At 36.1% G+C, this 22,962-nt stretch overlaps 1 protein-coding gene across 1 annotated transcript in view; it reads right to left on the bottom strand.

Annotated features, from left to right (window-relative positions):
• Positions 1 to 808: 808 nt before the first annotated feature.
• PGR (progesterone receptor) overlaps positions 809 to 22,962 on the bottom strand; it is a gene marked incomplete at both ends in the record, with an annotated part of 35,093 nt that continues 12,939 nt past the window's right edge. Inside the window, 6 exons of the mRNA XM_080613455.1 lie at positions 809 to 964; positions 3,364 to 3,521; positions 8,449 to 8,579; positions 11,852 to 11,996; positions 12,806 to 13,108; positions 19,829 to 19,945. Of these exons, the coding sequence (XP_080469581.1) occupies positions 809 to 964; positions 3,364 to 3,521; positions 8,449 to 8,579; positions 11,852 to 11,996; positions 12,806 to 13,108; positions 19,829 to 19,945 (1,010 nt within the window). The remainder of the gene's footprint in view (positions 965 to 3,363; positions 3,522 to 8,448; positions 8,580 to 11,851; positions 11,997 to 12,805; positions 13,109 to 19,828; positions 19,946 to 22,962) is intronic.

Genomic DNA, 22,962 nt, shown 5'->3' with positions numbered 1-22,962 from the left:
ATTTAGGATTACAGCCAAGTGATTAAGCTTTAGTAAATGCTAAACTTTTAAGGAAAATAACACAAACCAAAGCTTAGCAGGTCTGCATACACATTACTTCTGTTGTAATATACACTGAAATTTTACTAAGCTTTCCTATTCTTGAAGGAGAGCAACACTGAACGGTGCAGCAAACAGCATACTGAACTCAGCGTTTCAATGCAGTATGAGCACAGACAAGAGTATGAATGTATACTTTGTGCCTAACACTTCAGTTACTCATGAAGGTGAGCAACATCTATGTAATCCTGGACAGCTGACTTTCAAAAGATATTTCTGTGAGGCAGATTAATTAATAAAAAGTGAAATACCTGTGAGAAAATGTGGGCAATATTTATTTCAGTTTCTCCAAAATCTGGTATTACACACATGCCCACATGTAGCCATGCATACAGTGTATTCAAGTAAAAAGTTTACACCATGTCATATCAGAAATTTGAGAGCATGTAGTATGTAAGAAAAATGTTTAAGATACCTGTTCTTAGAAATCTGAAAACTCTACTCATTGTCACTCTTATGCATATCTTAAAAGCAACCTAGCCAAGTTTACAAAACATTTCTTACGACCGTTGTGATTTTTGCAGTTAAGGAATCAGGAACCCACAATATGTACATCAAGCTTAAATGGCTTGTGTATGTTACAAGTATAAAGCAGTAGGCAGAGTAAGTATGACAAATATACTGAAGTCTTGACATTGCAAAATCTTGACCAAAATAAACAAACAAAAAATGACCCAGAAATCATCTCTATGATAAGAGAAAAGACATTTCACTTTTTGTGAAAGAGAAGAGGTTTCACCATCCCTGCCAGAATCTTGGGTAGCTGGGCAGCAATCACCTCTGACATCATCTCAGGAAATTCAACACTCAGTGCACGGGACTGGAGAAATGTGTTCAGACAGAAGAGATGGAGCTGTTTCACTAGCTGGATTTAACAAAATACAAACATGATAAATCAAGATAACAGTAATCAGTCAGGTAAGCATGCTGCAAATCACGTATCTCATACATCCATCAGCTGACATCTTTATATACCTTCCTCTGTCATTCCCTGAATCAATAATGAGGGTGCTTGTCATTCCCTATTAAAATATCCTCCCATGGCAAAAATCACAAACTAAACATAGCTACATGTCACATAAAAACAGCGCCTCACTGATATTACAGAGTATCAGCCTCACTTATGACATGCACCATGAACAACGGTGATTACTAAGCAAATATTCAAACTTCCATTTTATTCTCACATTCAGCACATCTTAGTGCCTTATCACTGTATGCTATCCAAACACTGCTCTGAGGGACAGCATTTACTGTTTGCCTGCAAGCTTTTCCACGGCTCTGATTATGATCATATCTGGGTATGCCACAAACATTAAACACCACAGGCCCTCATCTCCTGAAAGCAACTATGACTGTTCCACCTCTTCTATCTTCCCTCAGAAGTTCCAATCTTATTGAAGTTTTTCTTTAAGACCTGTGATCTTTACATTGTGAAATATCATACTATTCCTCCTACCTTAGATTTTAACAACACAGTCTCTCCAATGTGATGATCTTGTATCTCCCATCAGTTTATCAGCCCAAAATAGCATTTGAATGAAGATACTTTATAGATCAAACATTACCCTAACCATCACCTTGCCGGATATTTTGCAGCAAGCCTCGCTCTACAACCACTAAGACTATCTTACTTTAAGCATTTGAAATTAAGAGATTGACTCTACAGCCAGAGAGGAAAACTCAGAACTTTCCTCTGGATGCTGTGACTCTCAGATTGCAAATTATTACTCCAGGTAAGGCAGGAAGCCCTTTTATGCTAAGCAAGACTGATCCAAACTGTTGCTTGAGCAGAGGGCTACTACCAGTAGTATTCTGGCCAGGACTTATTATTGCAAGACTCTCTGTTTTCCTACATTGTTAGAGAATTTGAGTATCATTTTTAATGACAGGCAAAATTTGTCATATTCATACAGATTCATAAATTTTTATGCTTTATCCATTTCTCTGTTGCTTAAATATATCAGCATTATAAAGCTAATCCAGCGAAGGGTTTAGCTCTGATAGTCCCAAGTGATGACTGCAGTCTGACTACCAGTAAATACTTAAAGTTAAGCTCCATATCCTGCCTTCAGAATTCTCTACCTTCACCTGAAAGGATGCTTTTCATACTTGTCTCATTCTCATTTTGCTGTTATCTGAGACAATGCAACAGCTAATGGTGAATGTGAGTTCTGTAGATAGCAGAAGCTGCTGGAGAGGTTTGTGCAGTGGATTAAAAGACTCAAGACCACCTGGTGAGCCACAAAATTATCAATATTGTTACCTCTCAACTCCCACAAATGGGATTCTCAAAGGGTGCATTCTTTTCCCCCCATCAGAAAGAGGAATTAGTGACAGTTAAAGGTTTTAGATGAATAAATGTGTTTATTCATGAACAGTTAAAATAAAATGCAGATTTGCCAAGTGCAGAATGCAAACATTGAAAGAGCCACCCTTTCCTGAACTCCACGAACACCAAACTCAAAAGCATTCTTCCTAAACTATTTTAGTGCTACTTCTCCAGTGCTTGCTAAAAACATCAGCTACTGCTCTGGTTTTTGTCTGCTTTCTGCCTCTCTTGCAGAGATACACAAGCCAATACAAAACAATATTCACATGGGCAGAAGTTATAAAAAAATGTCATGCCTCAGTTTTAATGGATGCTAAGCCAATAGTATATATGATGAATTCTCAGAGGTATGGAAAGGATTCAGATCATCTCTCAAGACACATGAATCTCTGGTATTACTACTAGAGATCTCAAAGATGACTCAATTCCCAAATGCAGACAGAAACTGAAAAAATGGCATACAATATATACGTAAAAGTAGCTGAATTAAGGTTGCAAAACTTGATTGTCTTTCTCTAATTCTTAGTACCCTGGCTTTGCAACTTGAATTGCCTTTTCTTTGCATTATTTAAATATTTTCATGAATATGTATAAACACACACACATGCTGTCTCTTAACAAAACCTGAACCTATACTAGCTACATTACAGAAATAATGAAATAAAATGGTAGCATTCAATGCATATTTCTCAATCTTATCATTTTTCTTAAATCATATTTCTTAAATCTTGTCTACCATATAATATATACACAATATATATCCATGACAAATATACAGCCATCTATACATGCAAATATACACACTAAATGAAAAATGCAGAGGTTTTGCTTTTGTTGTTTAGAAATACTGACTAGCCACTTTCCATAAAATTCCATTTAAGAAATACTAGTTGCTCACATAAAAAGCAAACCACTTTAACCAGCAAACTTACATCATGCATGGAATCCATCAGTTTTGTGAGTTGATAGAAACGTTGCGAGTTGGCCACAACGCCTTTCTGGCGCAAACCAATTGCTTTCACCAGTTCTCTAATGTAACTCGTTCTCATCTCATCAAATTGGCTTTGGCTTCTTAGACCTTCCAAAGGAACTAAAAAGAAAGTAACACTTGTGTTGTGATTTATTCTGAAGGCAATGGGAGAAATTTAAAGTACAGAACAACTTCTAGTATTTCAGGCTGTGAAGTGCAATTCATTATTATATTTCAGGTACTTCTTCTTGTTCAAAGGTTATTCCAGAAACAGTGACAGAGTTAGTGTCCTGGGATATACCAGCAACAATCAGACAATTCTGCTAATTGCTGATGTCTAGAAAGAGCCATAAGCTTCTGCAGACACCTGTCTGCTTGTCCTGGTTTTGACTGGGATAGAATTAATTCTCTTCCTAATAGATAGCACAGAGGTTAAACCTGTACAGTGGATAAACCCCTGGTAGCTGGGGTTAAACCACCACACTGCTGAAGATGGCTCAAAGAACCACTCCCATACTTGAGGAAAGCTGTTATGGACTGGCTTATGTTTACACTGATGAGGGTCCGTGTCTCTTCATAGCAGATTTATGTTAGGGAGATCTAGATGGAGCTGGGACTTCAAAATAGAGTCAAGAAATGAACTAACAACTAGTTAGTGTAGACAGTAAAGCATCCAGTGTTCAAGCCTCCTGTTTGGACCTCTTAATAGGATAGATGCACTATCCGAGTGTTACATGTGAGCAACTTTTTAGAGAGATTAGCAAGGAGGAGTAAATGGTTGAACTCACTCTTCCCTTAAAGGTGAGCCATGAGGACCAAAATAAGGGTATGAAGAAAACACTGAAACATAAACCTGCTAATGACTGTGATAAGATCATATGTGATCACTGACAATATGTGTTGGTAGCATTGTAAGGAAACAGTGCAAGCTCTAGTCTTTGCTTTCCTGGCATGGTGATGTGTAATACACAAGTATTGTAATTTATGTTGTCAAAGGCAGTTAAGAAATTAAAAACTTTAAGAAATTAAACTCTAAAAATTATTCCCATCTGGCAATCTGGTAAATGCTTGCTTCACTCTAATAATCCTACAGTAAAACATGGTCTTGGGCACAAGGAATGTTCACAGTTTTGGAAGTATCCTTAAAAAGAAATGTAGAGATGCTTATTTTTCTCCACGGACTCTAAAAGAATGTCATGGGGACTAGCTCAGCTAAATAAATCTTCTGATAGTTATCTAGGTATCTAGAACATTTCAAACTGGTATCAGACCATGACTAATACAGGGCCACAACAGACTTCAAAGGAAAAAATAGAAAATCTAGAAAATGGGTCCATAATGGTCCTGTAGTGACAGGACAAGGGGTAACGGGTTCAAACTTAAACAGGGAAAGTTTAGATTGGATCTAAGGAAGAAATTCTTTCCTGAGAGGGTGGTGAGGCACTGGAATGGGTTGCCCAGGGAGGTTGTGAATGCTCCATCCTTGGCGGTGTTCAAGGCCAGGTTGGATGAGGCCTTGGATGACATGGTTTAGTGTGAGGTGTCCCTGCCCATGGCAGGGGGGTTGGAACTAGATGATCTTAAGATCCTTTCCAACCCTAACTATTCTATGATTCTATGATTCTATGATTCTATGATTCTAATTAGATAGCAAATCCCGCACTGTGAGCAACACTGCTCTCCATTCAGAAATCACAGACCCTGTTCTGAAATCAGTTGCCTGTCTGGTTCCTCAGAAAAACATAAGGGGAAAGGAGACACTTCAGGCAAACATATTAACAGTCCATCACTCCAAGCCCAGAGAGAACTGTCAAGGCAGAAGTTCATGTCTCTGTTCTACGTGAGTTAAGCAGAGGTCTCCTGTTTTGGAGGAGACTGCCCAAGAGAGGAAACGATCCCGTTTGCTTGCCAAGATTGTCTCTTGCTCAGTGTCTCCTCAGACAGCTGAGTGTCCGGGGGAAGGAGAGAGACACACATACAGAAAATAGCACGTTTACTTTAAAGATAAGTGCCTAAGCACCGAACGGTGCTATGGAAGCCAGGGTCTGACTCCTAACTAAAACAGAATTCAAACAAAAAAAAATAGAGAATAGAAATTGTGACTGCTTCTACAGAAAGTACATTTATAACACTATACCTAAGAACAGTCCAGCTTTTAGGAATGCCATGTCAGGTTTTTTTCAGTGGCTGATGGAGATAAAATGCTGGATGAGGTAGGATTTTGGTTTGACTCAGTATGGCCTCTCAAGTCCAGATAGACAAAGGAGGTATCTGAAAGTGTGGCTGTCACATCTACATCACGGGTCTGAATGGAAGGAACAAGTTCTGGTTTGTAGAGAATACAATGTGCTGAGGAATAATACAGGCAGGAACACTCATGGTAGGGGAAAGCTGAGTCATGGAAAAAGAACAGCTTGATTTTCAAAGCCTGGGTGGTTCAAGGTATGTGTTAACAGCACATTTACAGACATCTACGAAATCTTTTTCATACCAACTGACATTCTGATGGAATTTAGGGTTAGGTGGATGATATCCTTGACTTATATCTATAAACCAGCAATTTAGTCCTTACTTTTCTGTTGTGAATTAAGTTCACTCTTCCAGCAGTGAACAGCCCATTTCCCTGGAATTCTGCAAAAGCATGGTCACATTCCAGTCTAATCACAAGAAGTTCCACTAAGCTACTTTTTTGAGTGAAAAATTACAATGTGTTACATGCACAAATGCAACTTAAGCACAGGTAGCTCAAATGTTCCTTCCCTCTGAACATACGTAAAGAATGTGGATGTTTTTATTCAGTGGCAAGAACCCAGCCAAAATCTTATGCAACAAGATTTTGCAATTCCTCTAAATCAAAGTCTGGAAAGTGTTTGAGCTAGAAATGAACTTGCTATATGCTTATTTCTCTCTTTTTGGTATAGGTCGACTTTCTTAAATCAAGGTATTTCTGAACTATTCATAGTACTACTCCCCATTTGCACACAGCCTCTACAAAATGGAGCCCTATTTAGAACGTATGGGGCACTGCTACAACACAGCATGATGCATATAGTAAACAAGGATCTGTACAATGGAAACAACTGCAGAACACAAAAATGTTCGTCCCCTTTTGAAAGACTAATTCTGCTTTCAAGACATCTTTAAAACTGTCACAAATACAATACATAGAATACACCTAAGTCACAGCAAACTCAATGGAAAAACTGTAAAATCAAAAATAATGTTAAAACGTAGGCTGGGGGGGCATTCAGAATTAATTAGAAATGTATTGAAACTGACATTCTGTTGTGTTTAATGCAAATTACTGCTTCTTCAAAATGACAGACAAAGTAAAAGAGAGTTCATCTAAATAATAAATCAAACAGAAGACAGAATGAGAAACTAAAAGTTCAGACTTGATTTACTGTTAGTATATGAAAGCTTGAAATGGCCATACTTTCACATTTGAAGAGGATTAAAATGAACACCATGACCGAAATAAAAGCAGTCTTAAAAAACACTTCAGAGCAACAATGAGTTTATATGTTTTTTTGAGAAGAGTTTTGTGGAATTATATTTATACAGTACCAAACGTCTACTAAATGTCTCAGCAACAACGGTTAGGTGTGTTCCTTTTCCCAAAGATCTGACAAACTGTTTTTTCCTACAAGACAATAAGTGCAGGAGAGAACAAAAAGCAAAGCTCATCAGCACAGGTAGAAATACTTTTTTTTTTTCCTTTATAACTAATTTCTTACATATAAACAAATCATCTTAAAAATGAATTTCTGAGTGCAATGCAATTAATAAAGAATGGTAGTTCAATGAATACTGTTAAACTGATGTACATGTATGACAGGGATTGAATCATTGTAATGCTCCTTTAATTTGCTTTGCACCTTCTGGGGCAGAAATGGACAGCTGGAACATCACAAATGGATCTAAATTTCACCGGAATTTAAAACTTCCCTCTAAGATTCAAATGATAGGCAAGGGAGTTCATTTGTGATGAAAACAAGAGGGAAAACATTTAAACTAAGAATGCATTCAAAATTCAACAAAGCAATTAGATTTACAGCAGGGATGGATTTTTGTCCACATTATTTTTATTGCTTTAGCTGAGTATATGGTATTTTGCTATCATTTTAGTATTTTTATTGTTCATATGAGCTAAATTTAATCTTTACTGCTTATGCTCTGCTGAGACCAAGGGCTGTTTTAGCATGCAGCCAAGGACAGCTTAAGGGGGAATAAATTTTGGTTCCTATGCTTTACAACCAACAAGCACGTTATGCAGGATTTGCACAGCTCTCCTGATTCCGTAGGTGTGTAGAGAACCAAACTTCAATATTTTTCCAATTATATTTCTCACAGGTTCTTATTCTCATTTCTAATAGCACCTGCACCATTTTAAAACTTTCCATTTGGAGTTTCATTTGCAGATGTACACATTAGTATTTTAGAAAAGGCTGGAAGATACCTTCATCAAATACCACATTTCCCATTTGAAGTGGAATGCAGCTGTATGCTGGATGCTCTAAAAAATGTGTATGATTAAAAGTGACCATGGCTTTTGTTCTAAAGAAACAAACCAAAGAAAAACATTTCCATCGGTTTCTGTTTGTGCTAAACTTAACCTATTTATAACTACAAGAGGCTGAATACATGTTAATATTGTTTGCCATGTCCATCTCCCTAATTCTTTTGAAAAAGTATGCTTTAAGTTCTTGGGAAAGATAAAGCCCCAAGTCCTGACAAATTATTAAATATTTTTCAATGTATTTCTAATGCTTGTAAGGGTTTTTTTTAAAATCTGTATAAAGTCACTTAAGCTGAAGAGCTTCCAGGCAAAAATTCTGCACACTTGATATGAAAATGAAAACCAAGAATGAATCATAAATTATTTGTTCCTTATGAACACTAGAAAAAATATCTGTAGGCCTCGGAATACTAACATTCGTCCTAAAGAATTTCTAATTGGTTAAGCCAGACAGCTTAGCAATTGTCAAGTTAAACAACACGGTTCAAAACTCTTCCTAGTGAAAAAAAAAGAAATCAAAGAACCTACTTGTGTTGAGAAGTAACAGCGCTTTCATACACAGAAACTCTTCTTGGCTAACTTGAAGTCTGACAAATTCCTGTGGGAGTTGCCACATGGATAGGCACAGGGAATAGAACGATGACTCTTTCATCCGCTGTCTTACACAGAAAAGGTAAAAAACATAAAAAACACCAAACAAAAAACCACAACATGAAAATAAGGACCAGCTCCAGTACTGCTTGTTTGAAGAAAATACCTTGTTAGCAATTTAATTACCACATTACAGAAATAAAAGCGAAAGTTTATACACATGAATATTCTGACATTTTTGTACCTACAACCAACAGCTGTTTTTTTCCTGTAATGAATGTGCTGTTATTTTGAATGTTTAATTATTTGGATCTTACTGCTGCCCAGAAAAACAAAACAAAACAAAACCAAACCTTAGAGATTATGAAGGCTGAATGCTAACTACCAAAAAATGGGGTTTATTAATTAAAAACACCCTAATGATTAGTATTTGCTTTGAGACATTGATAGAGTTTCATATTCTCTGAAAAGATTTCAAAGCATGAAATCAAAGATAAACCTAAAAGTTTACAGAAAACTTCTTAGGTTTTGCAAAAACGTCTGCATCAAAATATTTTGGTGCAAGTCTAACACTGTACTGCTAACAGCAATGATATCATTTTGTAATGATTTATGTCATTAAAGACACAGTTACAAATGTTACATGTAAATATACACCAAAGGCTTTTAGGTAAACTTAGACATTACTACAGCCTTATCTGAACTCAGAAGTGAATAGAATAAACCACACAAGGAAATACACAAAATTGTTTATAGTTTTTTGCAGCACTTCAGTCTTACTTTTTAAGATGTTGGTATAGCGAGTATATTTTATTGCATGTATTTATTGGGAAGGCAGTTTTCAACTGAAATGACTACCACAATTGCATTACAAAGTTTGTAATCTGAACTGAATTCATCTGGATCAGACGATCCAGTAACTTGGGCTAATTTTACAAAGTTGCATCTCAAACCAGATGAATTAGGTACGACAAAAAGATTAAATTTCCACCTCAACACCCTAGAAGTTTATACAGCATTCCAAATTGACTGCAGATAACACCCTCAACAATGAAAACAGAAAATATTTTCCATAAATAAAAGGCTTTTCTCAATGCACTGAGGTATTTCTCTTGCTATTTAAAGTGTTACTGTTATCATAAAAGAAAACTATTTCAGCTTTGTTCAACATATGATATCTTGTACCAGCTCTTAAATGACTTAGACATAGAAATTTAATCTGTTAGATCTGAATGGACTGGTTATTTCTACAGCTACTTTAAATCTCCCTTCCTATTCCTTTCTGGTAGTCTCTATTCCTAATTATTATCTATGAACAGTGATAGCAGTTTTCAGGGTATGTTTAAATGCTGTTCTTAGTCATGTTTGAGACACTGCAAAGTATAAATTTTTTTAAGATTTGAAAACCTTTGTCAAACTAACACTCCTGACTTTCTTGGTCCAAAATCAATGCTACCAAACAAGTCATTCCCAAGGAGCATGACAACTTAGTTTGCTAAATGACAGACTGGCTGTGAAACAAGCTTTGGATTGTGGTTTCATGGTCATTTTGAAACACCTCAAGTGTGTGTTGCTCATGTATAAGTATTTTCCATTATCTCCTTCCACCTCCAGGTGTGCACTCCCGCTATTCTGGCATTAGTGCCTGCACTCCCGTGTGGTGAGTCAGACCAGGGATCACCTCCGCCTGTTAATTAATGGCTTTTTCTGGGGTGTTTCTCAAGCATATATTTTCCTTATCTGTTGGAAAGTGCAGCCAGATAGTGTTTGACCATCTTAAGTGAAATCATGGGGATGCATGACCAGGCCAGTTCTCAGCAGTTACCTTCGCTTAAAGTGATCATGAAACTACAATCTTAGACATCATTGTAGACAAGGAATTTCCTTACGTTTTACTTATCTAAAAGCTAACTTATTTCCCAATAAATAGTTGCAGCTACGATTTAGTGTTCCGGTTACTTTTGACATCTAACTATAACATTTCTAGTACGACTTTGATGACATGTTCTACAACCAAAAGAAGTTTATGCATGTTGTCAGTACATCTCCTCTATGTAGATGGCCTTGAGCTACAAATAAGAAGCTGTCTCTGAGAGATTATAATCAGGGTTCATAAATCTAAACCCTATACTGGAAGATAGTCTTCTTCACAAGATGGCAGCAGTGCTCCACACACAGGGAAACACCCCAAGATGTGACATTACTGCCTAACGCCATCTGACTGTGTTTCTTTTGAATGCAACCATGAGATACATCACAGACTATGCTGGGACAGAATACAGTCAGAAATTTTCTCAATCTCATCCCTTCAAAGTATCTCAATTTGTACAGCAAATACACATGGGAGAGGAAAGAATTCATTACACTATAACTTCACAGTGATTTACGATCATTTGGAAGAGACAAGGTCAGGAGCTACACCGCCTCCTCCACCATGTATTTTCTATGAAGAAGTTCACTGGCAAGAACTTTCCTATCTATACATTTTAAATTCAGATGCCTACATCTTCTGCAAATCCACCTCTTAATCCTTAAACAGATATGTCTTGCAAGAAAACTGTTCAACTTTCATCTCACTTCATAATAGTTCTTTTGGGATTTTAAGAAAAATAACTAAAAAAGGTATTAAGGAAAAATAAATAGGGAGATTAAATAATGTTTTACTGTTCACAGAAACCTCCCATGTAGTATAAAAACTGTATCTATCTATATATCTATGTATGTACCTAAAATTATAACTTTTCTGAAAAACTGACAAACTGCAATGAAGATTATCAGAATTAATCAGCACAGTGAAGAAAAACCTAAGCCAACAATCTCTCCCTCAAGACAGAAAAGAGCAGTCTCACATATTTTATCCTTGATATTAAAATTCCTTCTTGCTAAATCATTACAATTTTCTAACAAGAAATGGTCTTCACAAAATCAGAGTTTTATCAGAAAGTGTCAAAACTGAGTATTTAGACTACATATGAACTATTTGCAAAAACCACTCAAACAACAATGATCAAAGGAAATCCCATTCTTAAATATCAATTCACATCTTATTCAGATGAAATGCAGGTAAATCTTCGAACAGCATCATTTTTTATACATTTTTCTCTTAGGTAACTAAAACCTTATTCAAACTTTTTGTTTGGCCATGCCAGCAGAATATTTGAGATTCCCACAAAACCCTTCCCAAAGTTACTGTACTTCAATATGATCAGAGCACTTTGCTGTTAATTCTGAAACAGAAAAAAGTAATGAATGAAATCTTGGCCTCAAGGAAGTCACATTCTCACTGACAGAAGTAAGCTCAAAATATCATTCAAATCATGCAAAAGCAGTGTCTACTTACTCATTTAGAATCAGATCTGGTGCAAAATATAACATCTGACCACTGACATGTTTGTATGATCTCCATCCCATTGCAAAAACCATTAGACTCATCCATGAGTACTGGATGAGGGTTATCTGATCATCAATATGTAAATTCCGAAATCCTGGAAATTAAATAAGAAGTTAAAATAGTTCATAATTTTCATTTAGACAACAGCTGAGTAGGTGTTCTGAGATTGCATTTCGAGCATTTGTCTTTCCAGGTGTTCTCAGTTTTATAGCTCAAAGTTCAACCAAGAGGTCTGACAAGCAGAAGCTGCAATGGTGAGGAGCAGTGATAGGGACTGTATTTTCCTGCAGCAGTGAAGTGGCACACTGAGCTCACATGAAGTTGTGCTTTCTAGTCTTTCTGCTTGATATATTCATTTTTATATATGCCATAGGATCAGGCCCCTATGACCATACAGCACATGTACATACATAACATGATTTTTTTTTTGGAATCCACAATTGGATCTTCATATATTCAGTTACTTCTCATTACCAGTCTATTTGTGAGCTGCTTAGCCTGAATTGGTACTATTTATTACAGCTTTTCTCTGTTACTTTCAAAAATTCATTTTAGTAAGAATAAAGAATATGCAGAAATATAAGCATTTTTTATCACAAAAAAAATTAGTAATAGATTAGGAGGGGTTGAGGTGGAAAAACTGCTCTAACAATCACATACCAGAACTCTCCAGGCTTCTACTGATTTTTCAAGTGAGTTTCAATGGTTAGATGCATTCCTTCAAAAGTGCCCCCTTATTAAAATGAATTTGATCAGATATATTATATGATTAAGCAGAAGTTTGATCATTTTAGAACTTTTTAAGAATTAATTAACACGCAGACAATAATATCCTCTTTTGACTGCTCATCCTAGGACATATTTGCTTAACTAGAATTTACTACATATAAGAAGTGCTATTACCTGGTAGCAATTTAGACCATTTGACCACACAAAGAAGTTGCCTCTCACAAAGATGATTTAGACTGGTCAGCAAGGAACTTGGTGTTTCGGGTTTTGTATTGTCATAACCTGCATAGACAACTTCTGGCTCAATGCCTCTTAAGACACTTATCATTGGGGGAACAAACTGTATTTCTTGATTTGGAGAAAAGGACAGCTTTTGGGTTAGAGACTGGCTTTCATCTTGAAGGGTCGCTGGCTGCTGGAGTGCAGCATCTAATGTTCTCACAACCTTGATTTTGTTAAACTTTTTAAATTTTCGACCTGAAAGAGAAAATTGTTGAACCGTTAAAAAGAATTAACCATAAACACTAATGTTCTCCAGTAGTGCTGGATTGCACTTTTAATCTATACAAGGAAACTAGAACTGTCTTTGGAGTAAGCTTTTTATTTCTTTGTCTATTTATATAATTAGAGAATAATCATGGAAAAAAAGAGTTCCTACTTCCATATCCTCCTCCCTTCACTAAGAGATGAACAGAACCCACCCATTAAAATTATTGCCATGAATTCCAGGTTACAGTAACCTCATAAAGTGTTTTCTGGTTCAGTTCCCACAGTTCTATCATGTGCTGACAGCAGAGCCAGCTGGCTCTACAACTCAGTTTCTATTCAGTGTTAACTTAAGGATCCTGTTTCTTTTTTCTCCCTAATACTCAGGAACAAAAATGCTAGTAATTCATTACTACACACAGAAATTCCTTTCCTCCAGCTCCATAAAGGCATTTCAGTCTCATGGCTAAATTCTGTTTTGACGATCTGTAGGGTAATATATTCCTCCTGTTTTCCAGAAAGAAAACATAATTCAAGGGATGAGTGAAATGCCAACAAATACTGTAAAACCACATACCAACACTTAAAAAACTCTTCATTTTCTGAAGAATAATTTCTCTGTCTCAGTATATGTAATTCCTATTTTCATACTGCAGTGGTTTGAAGAAAACTGAAGTAACAGAACTGCCTTCCCAAAATAAATACAGATACCACATCTGGTATGGCTATGGAAATATACAGGGCTCTAGGTTGCAGCTCTTCAAATTTCTTTCATGGAAACAGTCTCGCAGTACACCACACAGACACAGAAAATCAGATCTTTAGGGGTTCAAAGACAGTAACCCTCAGTAACATATTACCATATTACAAATTTCAATGAAAGGACAAATCCATGTAGAAGTGGCTGCATGGAACAGATTTGCTTTAAACAGCTCCTCAAAGGTGATGGATACCCTGTTAGATCATTAGTTCTGCCAAAGAGGTTTGGCTTAGTGAAAAAATGGATAAAAACGGAATGAAGACACTGATACTTATGGTCTTATCTAGATGATGGTGGGACACTGAGAGAAATGCACGGTGATAGCAAAAATAAAAATAAATATAAAAAGGGTAACTCATTCTGCTAACAAAGAAAAAAAAAAAGTTTACATGTTTCAAGTTTACCTTAAAGAAAATAACAAGGAATGAGAAGGTTTTGCTATAAAAACCATCCAGAAATCACATGGGTATTTTTACTCATTGAGGTGTTGCATACTTTAACAATAGCAGAAAAAGAGATGCATCAGATTTCACTGGGTGAAAAGAAAATCCATGCCTATCAGACTGCTGAACCACTGAGAAACTGCATTATAAAATGGCAATATGCAAAAACCACTCTGAAAGTACAGGAGGTGAAAACAGAAGCATAACAGCATGCACCTATTTGGCTGAATTAAGATCCAGTTTATAACATGCATATCAAATTGTCTTTTGAAAAATGGTACTTTTATTTACAAGCAAAAGATTAGACAAGGGAACTTACCACCTTCTAAAGAAAGGGACAAAGATTTCTCCATCTTTCACTGCCTCCTTTTTATTTTAGTTAAAAGTAGCACTGCTCTGTCAGAGTGCAACCAGTGCACCAAAGAGATCCCAGGACATGGCAGCAGGGAAGCACAACTAAACTTAGGCACATGCTCTGAATCCATTCTCCACTATTTATGTAAGGAACCCAGCTAGCATAGTCAGACTCATCTATTTCTTTCTTCCTGAGGAAACTCCTGATCTTCCAAACTACACAGTAAACCAGAAAGGTTCAGAAAAATTGACTGTATGTAGGAACATACTTATTCCATTTTCTTCAGGTGTTACCATACCATACAAGACAGAAAATTTTATGAAAATCCAGTGTTTCCGTTTTGGATGACAAAGGATGTACACTTCAGAGAATTAAACTGACCTTTTCAAAACATTCATTAGTAGTACATGGGTAGTATAACTTCAAATAAGATTAATACATGGGAAGATTCCTTATGTAATTTTTAAATACTTTATACAGAATGAATGCCATAACCTAAATCAACTATTCTTGATGCACCCTGGCATAATTGGAGGCAGGATCAGTTTGTGAACCAGACAGGTTGAGCAGATGAACACAATCTAAAAAGCCAAAATTTGCTTTAAAAAGAAAAAGTGATTTTCTGTTATTGCATCACAAATATGCATGTTTATGCACTTCACATAAAACAAAGTTGTACCCAAAAGTGCAAAACCTCGATTTAAATTAAAACAATATTTAAAATCCAAAGGGAGTATACCAAACAAGATTTCAAGAAACAGTATTGACAGTATAAATATGAATGATGAGCTCTTCAGTCATACTCATCATCCAGTGGAGTCAGGGATCATACTCCCACTAATTTAACTGTGAGTTTAATTAGCTTAGGATCAAGCGCCCCAAAAATCTTATGCACATTTTACCACTTGTGGTAGAAATATAAATATTGTTGATCACTGACTCCTAGTGAAGAATCAAACACAAACTTGCACTTTATGTTACAGCTGAACCAAAAAAACTACCCATAAAAGAATAAACAACGTATTATGACAAGAGACCTAGGGCCAATTTCTATCATAACAAAGCTATACATAGTCTTAAACATGCTGGGAATTTCCCACTAACTATTGTTTAGGCATGAAGGAAACCAGAAGGAACAATGTATTTGATAGTTCATAAATAATGATTTCAGGTATTCTCTGAAATAATAGCTTCAGATACTTTTACAGTTCAGAGAACAAGTAAAGAAAGAAACCAGAGTGCTTATCACATGGAAATGTTAGTAGTTAATAAGTACCCATGTTTCCAAGTGATTAAATGTATCAGAATTAATGTCACACTGGCTTGCAGAATTGTTTATGTGTTTATTTCCAATTACGTTGCTTAACAGCCACCAGTAAAGCAACTCCACTTGTTATCTATCTACTGCAGAGGTGACTAATAACTCACAGGAACCTTTGCCATCCACCACAAGGAGACCACGTCAAATTAACGCAAATTCTTAAGGACATAAAGAAAACAACAGATATTTGACAACAGCTTAGTTTTTTAATTGCTCCTTACAAAAATATCCAGATAAATTCCTGCTGTAAGATAAACAAATGCCTTCACTTAGTCCTATAATGTGTAAAGAATACTAACCCACTCTGGCCATTATCAATCTTAATACTAAAACCTGTCTATATTTAGACAGCACACCTCTTTGTAAGATGTTCATTAGTTTAAGACAGCCAACCAAACAAGATGCTTCTTAGTACTCACAGTTCCCTTACCCTCAATTATTACAAATAGCATGAGTAGTGTTTGTGTACATGTACCTAGAAAACATAAAGAAATAAAATAAAATCTACTTACTCTCATAATCAAATACCTTAGGATTTTCTCTTTGAAATACAATTCTGTATTTTAATATTCTTTTAATTAGGCATAGAGAATCATACTGCCAATCAGACATTACTGATAATAGACATTTCATATTAAAATGGCTGGGCTTTCTAGTAAAAGTCTAACATCACGCTATCCTTCTCCATATCCTGTAATCAGGTGAAAAATATCAATAATTGATATTGATTGCTCTTGACAGAACACTATGGCTTTGACTTTCAGGTCACTATGCTCTTGCATCTTGTGTAGGAGAATAAGCTGCGTGCACCTTAAGAGGGTGTATACAAAATAAAGGAACAAAGCAGCAAAGCAGAAGTAACAGATCTTGATTTTAATAAACCCTTTGATGCTACCTCTGAAAACATTACCTCAAAAATTAATTCAAATTTGTCTGCATGTAATCACTGCAATGTGGACTGAAAGCTGACTGAAACAATGAAGAAAGAATTAATTTAGCAATACAGCTGAACAAGGAATCTGTGATAGCCAGCCTGGGAAAATTACAGATTCACTGAAAGAAAAAAAGCTAGGTATATTTGTTTATTCCAGGACCTGACTCAGCTCCCTGCTATCCTATTAGGTAGAAGATTAGAAAGGGAACAGATTAATGTGTCTAGTTAGGCAATTATAAATCTCAAGGACAATTAACAGTCCCCCAGAGAACAACAATTAAGGCATTATGAATGTATGCTTTAACTGATACTCTCCTTCCATATACTAAGAAAGAAGAAACAGACCACATAGTGAAACTGGTTACTAAAGCTCTTTGTTGCTAGTCTACGATTTACTTAAAACTGACTACAATTTATTTTAGAACAATGCAGGTTCATTTCACTGCTTTGACATCAGGGTCAGAAAATGGAACTGTTGTCAGTGAAATATAATACTCTCTAGCTATATGGCTGCCACTCAGTAGTAACATTTAGTAGAAGATAAGTGTACTTCTCCCAGCAGCGGGTTTAATTAATGTAGTAAGAATCCTTAGCATCTTATAGTTAACATCCTGTGAAATCTTAGTCTTTTTCACCTTGATTAAGCAATACTGGAAGTCTGTATTTAGTAACTGAAGGATAGCATTAAGAAACTAAGTAGCAGGAATGAAAGAACAAAAGGGTATCTATGTAAGTTCTGAATGGCCAAAATTAGAAAATGCACAAACAATCTTAAAGTATAATAGACCATAAATATAATATTTAAAATACTAACAATTCTTACTCATTTAAAATGCTCAAGAATGTATTTAACTATGATTTATTTTTTTTCCATGAACTGGGAATTTGTTTATGGACACTTACGTCCTGGGGAAAATTACCCAGTAGTATCCCATATATGAATCAGTGTGTTCATCAGCACGGCAAGTCATTCCACACGTGATACAATAAAGGAAGTTATAAGAAATGGCAGAAAAGAAAGATGACAGTAACAGAAGAAAGAGCATTATGGCCTAATTTGAGATTTTTTTGGTGTTTTCAATTTTATATCTTTGTTTCCTCATCTTCTGGCCTACATTTGGGCAGAGACATCTTTTATAGATGAGGGTGCTCAAACCTCACAAGACAACCTTACAAGTTGTCCTCAACCTTAAAAAGACAGGCATCTGCCACCTCCTCCTTTCCCAAGTCTCGCTCTTATCACATATTTTTCACAGCCCACTCTGGACCCCTGCCTCCCCAGCTTTCTCCTCTTCCAAACCTGGGCAAACAATGTTTCAGGTTCTATCCTCACAGTAATACTGTTTTTCTCCTGCACTGCTACCCCAGGTCTGAACCACAACTTCTCTCTGAGAAGGATCCAAAGGTCATGTTCTTTTGCTTTTGTCCCTCTTCCCCCAGTGCAGTGCCACCAACACTTGTCAGCTCCATTTGCTTTACTGAGAGGCAGCACGGACTGCCCAAGGTGCACGAAGGAGGGAGAGACAGTAACACCAATTAGATTGATGGCTCTCATTATCTCCAGCACTGTGAGAGATGCAGTTTCAAGACAACTCAAAGGAGAGGCAGCGCTGAAGATCTAGGGAGACTCAGGGGTGCAATACAGAACACAGACATCCTCTCATCCTGTTGGCTGTTCCCTGCAGCACTATCGCTTGCTGCCACTCACTGTTTGGGAACTACTGATTCACATCACCAATAAACGTATACAATGTAAGGATAACATGATGGCCATGTGTGCAGAGTCCTCCAACTCCATGTATCTACAGGCACTGAAAGCATAGAGCTGTGCAATCAAAATATCAGTCTGAAAACTATTTACACATTTAAACTTATGAACACAGATTAGCAGGATAATGAAGTTATGCACAGTATATAATGCCAGTTCTTCCTTCAAAAATAAGACAGAAAATGCAGAGAGTTAGACAGAGACATTTGATGCACTAGAATAAAATATGTTAGAAAGAAATTATATTAGGAAGAAAACGTCCTTTCTTATTCATCCCCTTTGCGTACATATTATTTCCATTATCTTTATATAGCTAATTTCTTACAGTCTTAGCCATGTATTTTCAAGCTCTGTAGTGATCCAAAGCTTTATATAGCTAAAGTTCTTGTGAAAAACATAAAAGGAATACAGGGTGGGATGATCTTAAAGTCCTTTCCATCTCTAAGTATTCTATGATTCTATGTTCATCATTTTTGCATGTTAGCATGGCAAAACTTGCCCTGTGACTACCTAATACTAAACCATTTATTCCCTGTGGGTTTTCAAAGGCATAGTGCTCAATTTTGGTTTATTTCACATAAAAAAAGCAAATCTGTTGCAGCAAGAGCTAAAGGTTGGGATCCCAAAGATGGGATCTGTCAGCACCTAGCATGCAAAGTCTGTAGTGTTGGTGCAACCACTACCAGGCCCTCTTTGGTAGAACACAGTACATGTTGACATGTACTCAGAGCAGTTATGGAGAGCACAACAGGAAAGTGAAGGGGATAGTACTAATTCTTGATTTTAGTGTCAATCTCAATTTGCTTATGTTTTTCCTAAGTCTAATTTTCTGATCCAAAATTATTAATAAATACAAACTCAAGACACAATTCCTGCCCTTGCAAGAAAATGACTATAAGCACACAGAGTGGGAGAGATTCCTACAGAAAGGTATTTTTCTTTTAGGATTTCCAGACTCATTAAATAAAAAATTATACAGAGCTGTAAAACATCAGGTAATTCTTCCAAAACCAACATTTAATGTGATTCTTTCCTTTACAGTATGAAAGCAATGTGGTTTAAACTCCACAGATTGAAGGTAGTGTTCTTGACTGCTTATTTTTCTGAATCAGATTTGAAAAGCAGCTCACCTCCCAGGACCATACCGGCTTGACAGCACTTCCTCAAGCGACATGCTGGACAGTTCTTCCTACGAATTTTATCAACTATGCAGTCATTTCTTCCAGCACATAAATAGTTGTGCTGCCCTGTAGGCAAGAGAAAAACAGGATTAATATTGTGTTCTAAAATGACAAAATTTCTACTATGAATAGATGTTCCAAAAATTAGAGGATTCAAAGATTACTTGAACCATTAAAGGTCTCCTTCATTTTATGCTTTCAAATAATCATGTGTTACTATTTAAATACAATAATTTATCTGGCCTGTTTCAGAGTGAAACTCCCCACCTATGAAATTCCAAAACAATCAGCAGACAGTATGAACTGCTTAAGTTATGTACTATTGATATTTCTTAAGTAAATCAACCATGAGGATACACTGCTTCATTTCTTTCAAACCTATTTTTGTTTTAAGTTATTGTTCCTGATTTTAAAGAATTTAAGTAAATTTGATGTGGAGTTTCCAACAGAAAACTGAATGAGGAAGATGGGGCACTGCAGAAAAGAGCCCTTTAAGCAGAATAAATCACCTCTGATGGAGAAGCAGTTTTGTATTAGACCTACTGAAATACCCGGCTGAACAGATGTAGCCGGCAGAACCATAAAGGACTAGTAGAAGAAGGCTGTAACTTTTTGGTTTAGGTTATATCTTAGTTTATTGTTTAATTCTGAAGGTCTCAGTTCAGAAAAGCCTGTCATTACTGTATTAGAATAGAATCTTTCTAATGCAATCACCTTCCAGCAGAGCAAAAAATTAAATTCATCTGATATCTTGGCATTCTTTTGGACAGAAACTTCAACGATACCTCCAAATTTCACTTGAAGAGAATGACAAAAATGTATTCTTACACTTTAGTATGATACTGATACTTTCTGTGATTTTAATTTTGAATAAGTAAACAAAGCTAAGCACATAAGTAAGAAGAAATAAAAGCTAACTTTCACTTATCCTTTCAAACTAAGCCCAGGTTTACCCTGTACGGTGTAACTTTAACATCTGCCTGTTTATGCACATCATCCTCCGTGCATGTCTGTATTTTCAGTACCTAGCATGAAAGCATGAAAAAGAAAACCACAAGTATTTATTTTGAGAGCAATAAAATGGATCAAAAAAGTATGGACAAACTATGTAACGAGAAACTACCACGAAGTACAAATAGCATGGATACTTCCCTCATGGTATATTGTGGTTGTGGACCTCCAAATATAACATCAACACTAGACCCTTAAAATTTTCACTACTTTCTAGACCAGAATTACTCTTACTTAGCCATCTGATGTCACCAGTAGCAAACAAATCTGAGCTGATTCTTCTGCTCGGATGCTGTTATTCAGCTTTCTATAACCCTATTCTGTCCTTTCTCTGCACATGGTAAAATGAGTAACTGTTCACCAGTAACTTTTCTCCACAGAAGACAAAACTGAAAATGAATCCTGAGATGAAAATGCAGGAGAAAGAACATTCTACTGCAACAAAAGAAAAGAGCTAGAGCTAAAGCACATGAAACAATGTATTTGTTTCTGTGCTAGCATTTATTTTGTTTTATAATTAATATACTCCTTACCTATATTTTTAAGAGCAACTTAAAACAGTTGCCTCATGCATTGCCTGGCATTTAAAAAGTATTTAGCAATGCAGTAAATCATAAGAAATTATCATTTAATTTCTCCCATTAATTCTAATCCAGAATTCCTTCTCACAGGAAAATTACCAAAAGTAAGCAAATGAATAAAAATCTGTCCTGCTTCAAGCAGCAGACAAGAAAGCAAAACACTTATTTTGAACATGTCTTCCTCAGGACTATTTGCAGTTTTTCCTCATCTTGCTTTGCCTTCATTAGCTACAAAAGCATTCAGTCTTTTGATAAGCAACAACAGCTTAAAAACCCTGCTAGTTTAACTAAAATCTATGAAGCATCAGATTATCTCTGCACTGTAGCATTTTGATGCTTTAATGTACAGTTAATTTACAAAGGAATGCTTAAACACAGGTTTTGTTTGTGGATGTCTTGGTTTTGGGGGTTTTCTTTGGTCCCCTGAAAGGCATCTCTTCTGGACCTCTTTTCTAGGGAATCTTTTGAGTCTACACAACATTCTCTGAGTCCATAAACCCCATGTCCATTACAAGACCAAAAAATGGACTACATATTTCCAGTATGGCAGTAAATACAAGCAGGTCACAGTGCTACAGGCATTGTAGCATTGTAGCACTGTAGCATCCAAGGTGCATATATTCCCCTATAATGACTCTGAAAAATGCTGATCTACAAAAGCCAGTGCCACATTGTGAAATACGTCTCTTTAAGCACTCAAGAGAACACTGTTTATAGTTCTAGAATGATGTCAGTATTTAAAATACACTCTTGTTATCAGGATGTGGTTTGCATACCCAACACCCAAGCGTGTGCTCTAACTGCTAAAGGAGGCTAAGGACTTCGGGTAGAGGCAGTAACGGCAACATTGTTCCTGCTGCAACAGGAAATTATTTGAAAAAACAGAAGTTAGTGGCTTGATTTATACCAATACACATTTAAATAACCCGCATTACGTATCAAATTGTAAAATTTTAAATTGAGTTACACATTTCAGTCTAGCTACAGCTCTTAAAAACTTCGTAACTTAGGGGTTATTAGTAGATTCAACTTCCACTTCAACTTAAAATGCATGACTTATTTCACCATTACATAACAGCTCAAACTGCTTGTTATAAATCCAAGAATGAACATTTGCAAAACAAATTGTAAGTAAATCACAATTATGAAAATTACTCTTCAATGTTCGCATGTTCTAGACTTTAAAATAAGACAGGATTAAATAATCTCTCTGTTCAATACACACCATGGAAGAAATGAAGTCTGTTATTGGAATTTAGACACAGTAAGAATTTGCTTTGATCTTCAGAAGGTATTATTTCATAACTATTTCATAGATCGTACTTACGAATCTAATTATGACCAATGACCTAATCTTTTTCTGTGTTCACCTAGCTTATTTCTTCCATAAAGCCTCCATGATACTAGAATAAAAAAAAGCCAAAATCCTAACCACCCAACCCCCTCCATGACATTATGATGTCAATTGATAATATCTCAGTCACTTCAAGT

This window comes from Psittacula echo (assembly GCF_963264785.1).
Source record: "Psittacula echo genome assembly, chromosome: 3".
Lineage (NCBI taxonomy): Eukaryota > Metazoa > Chordata > Aves > Psittaciformes > Psittacidae > Psittacula > Psittacula echo.
The sequence above is the reverse complement of the archived record's forward strand: the minus strand, read 5'-3'. Positions and strand labels throughout refer to the sequence as shown.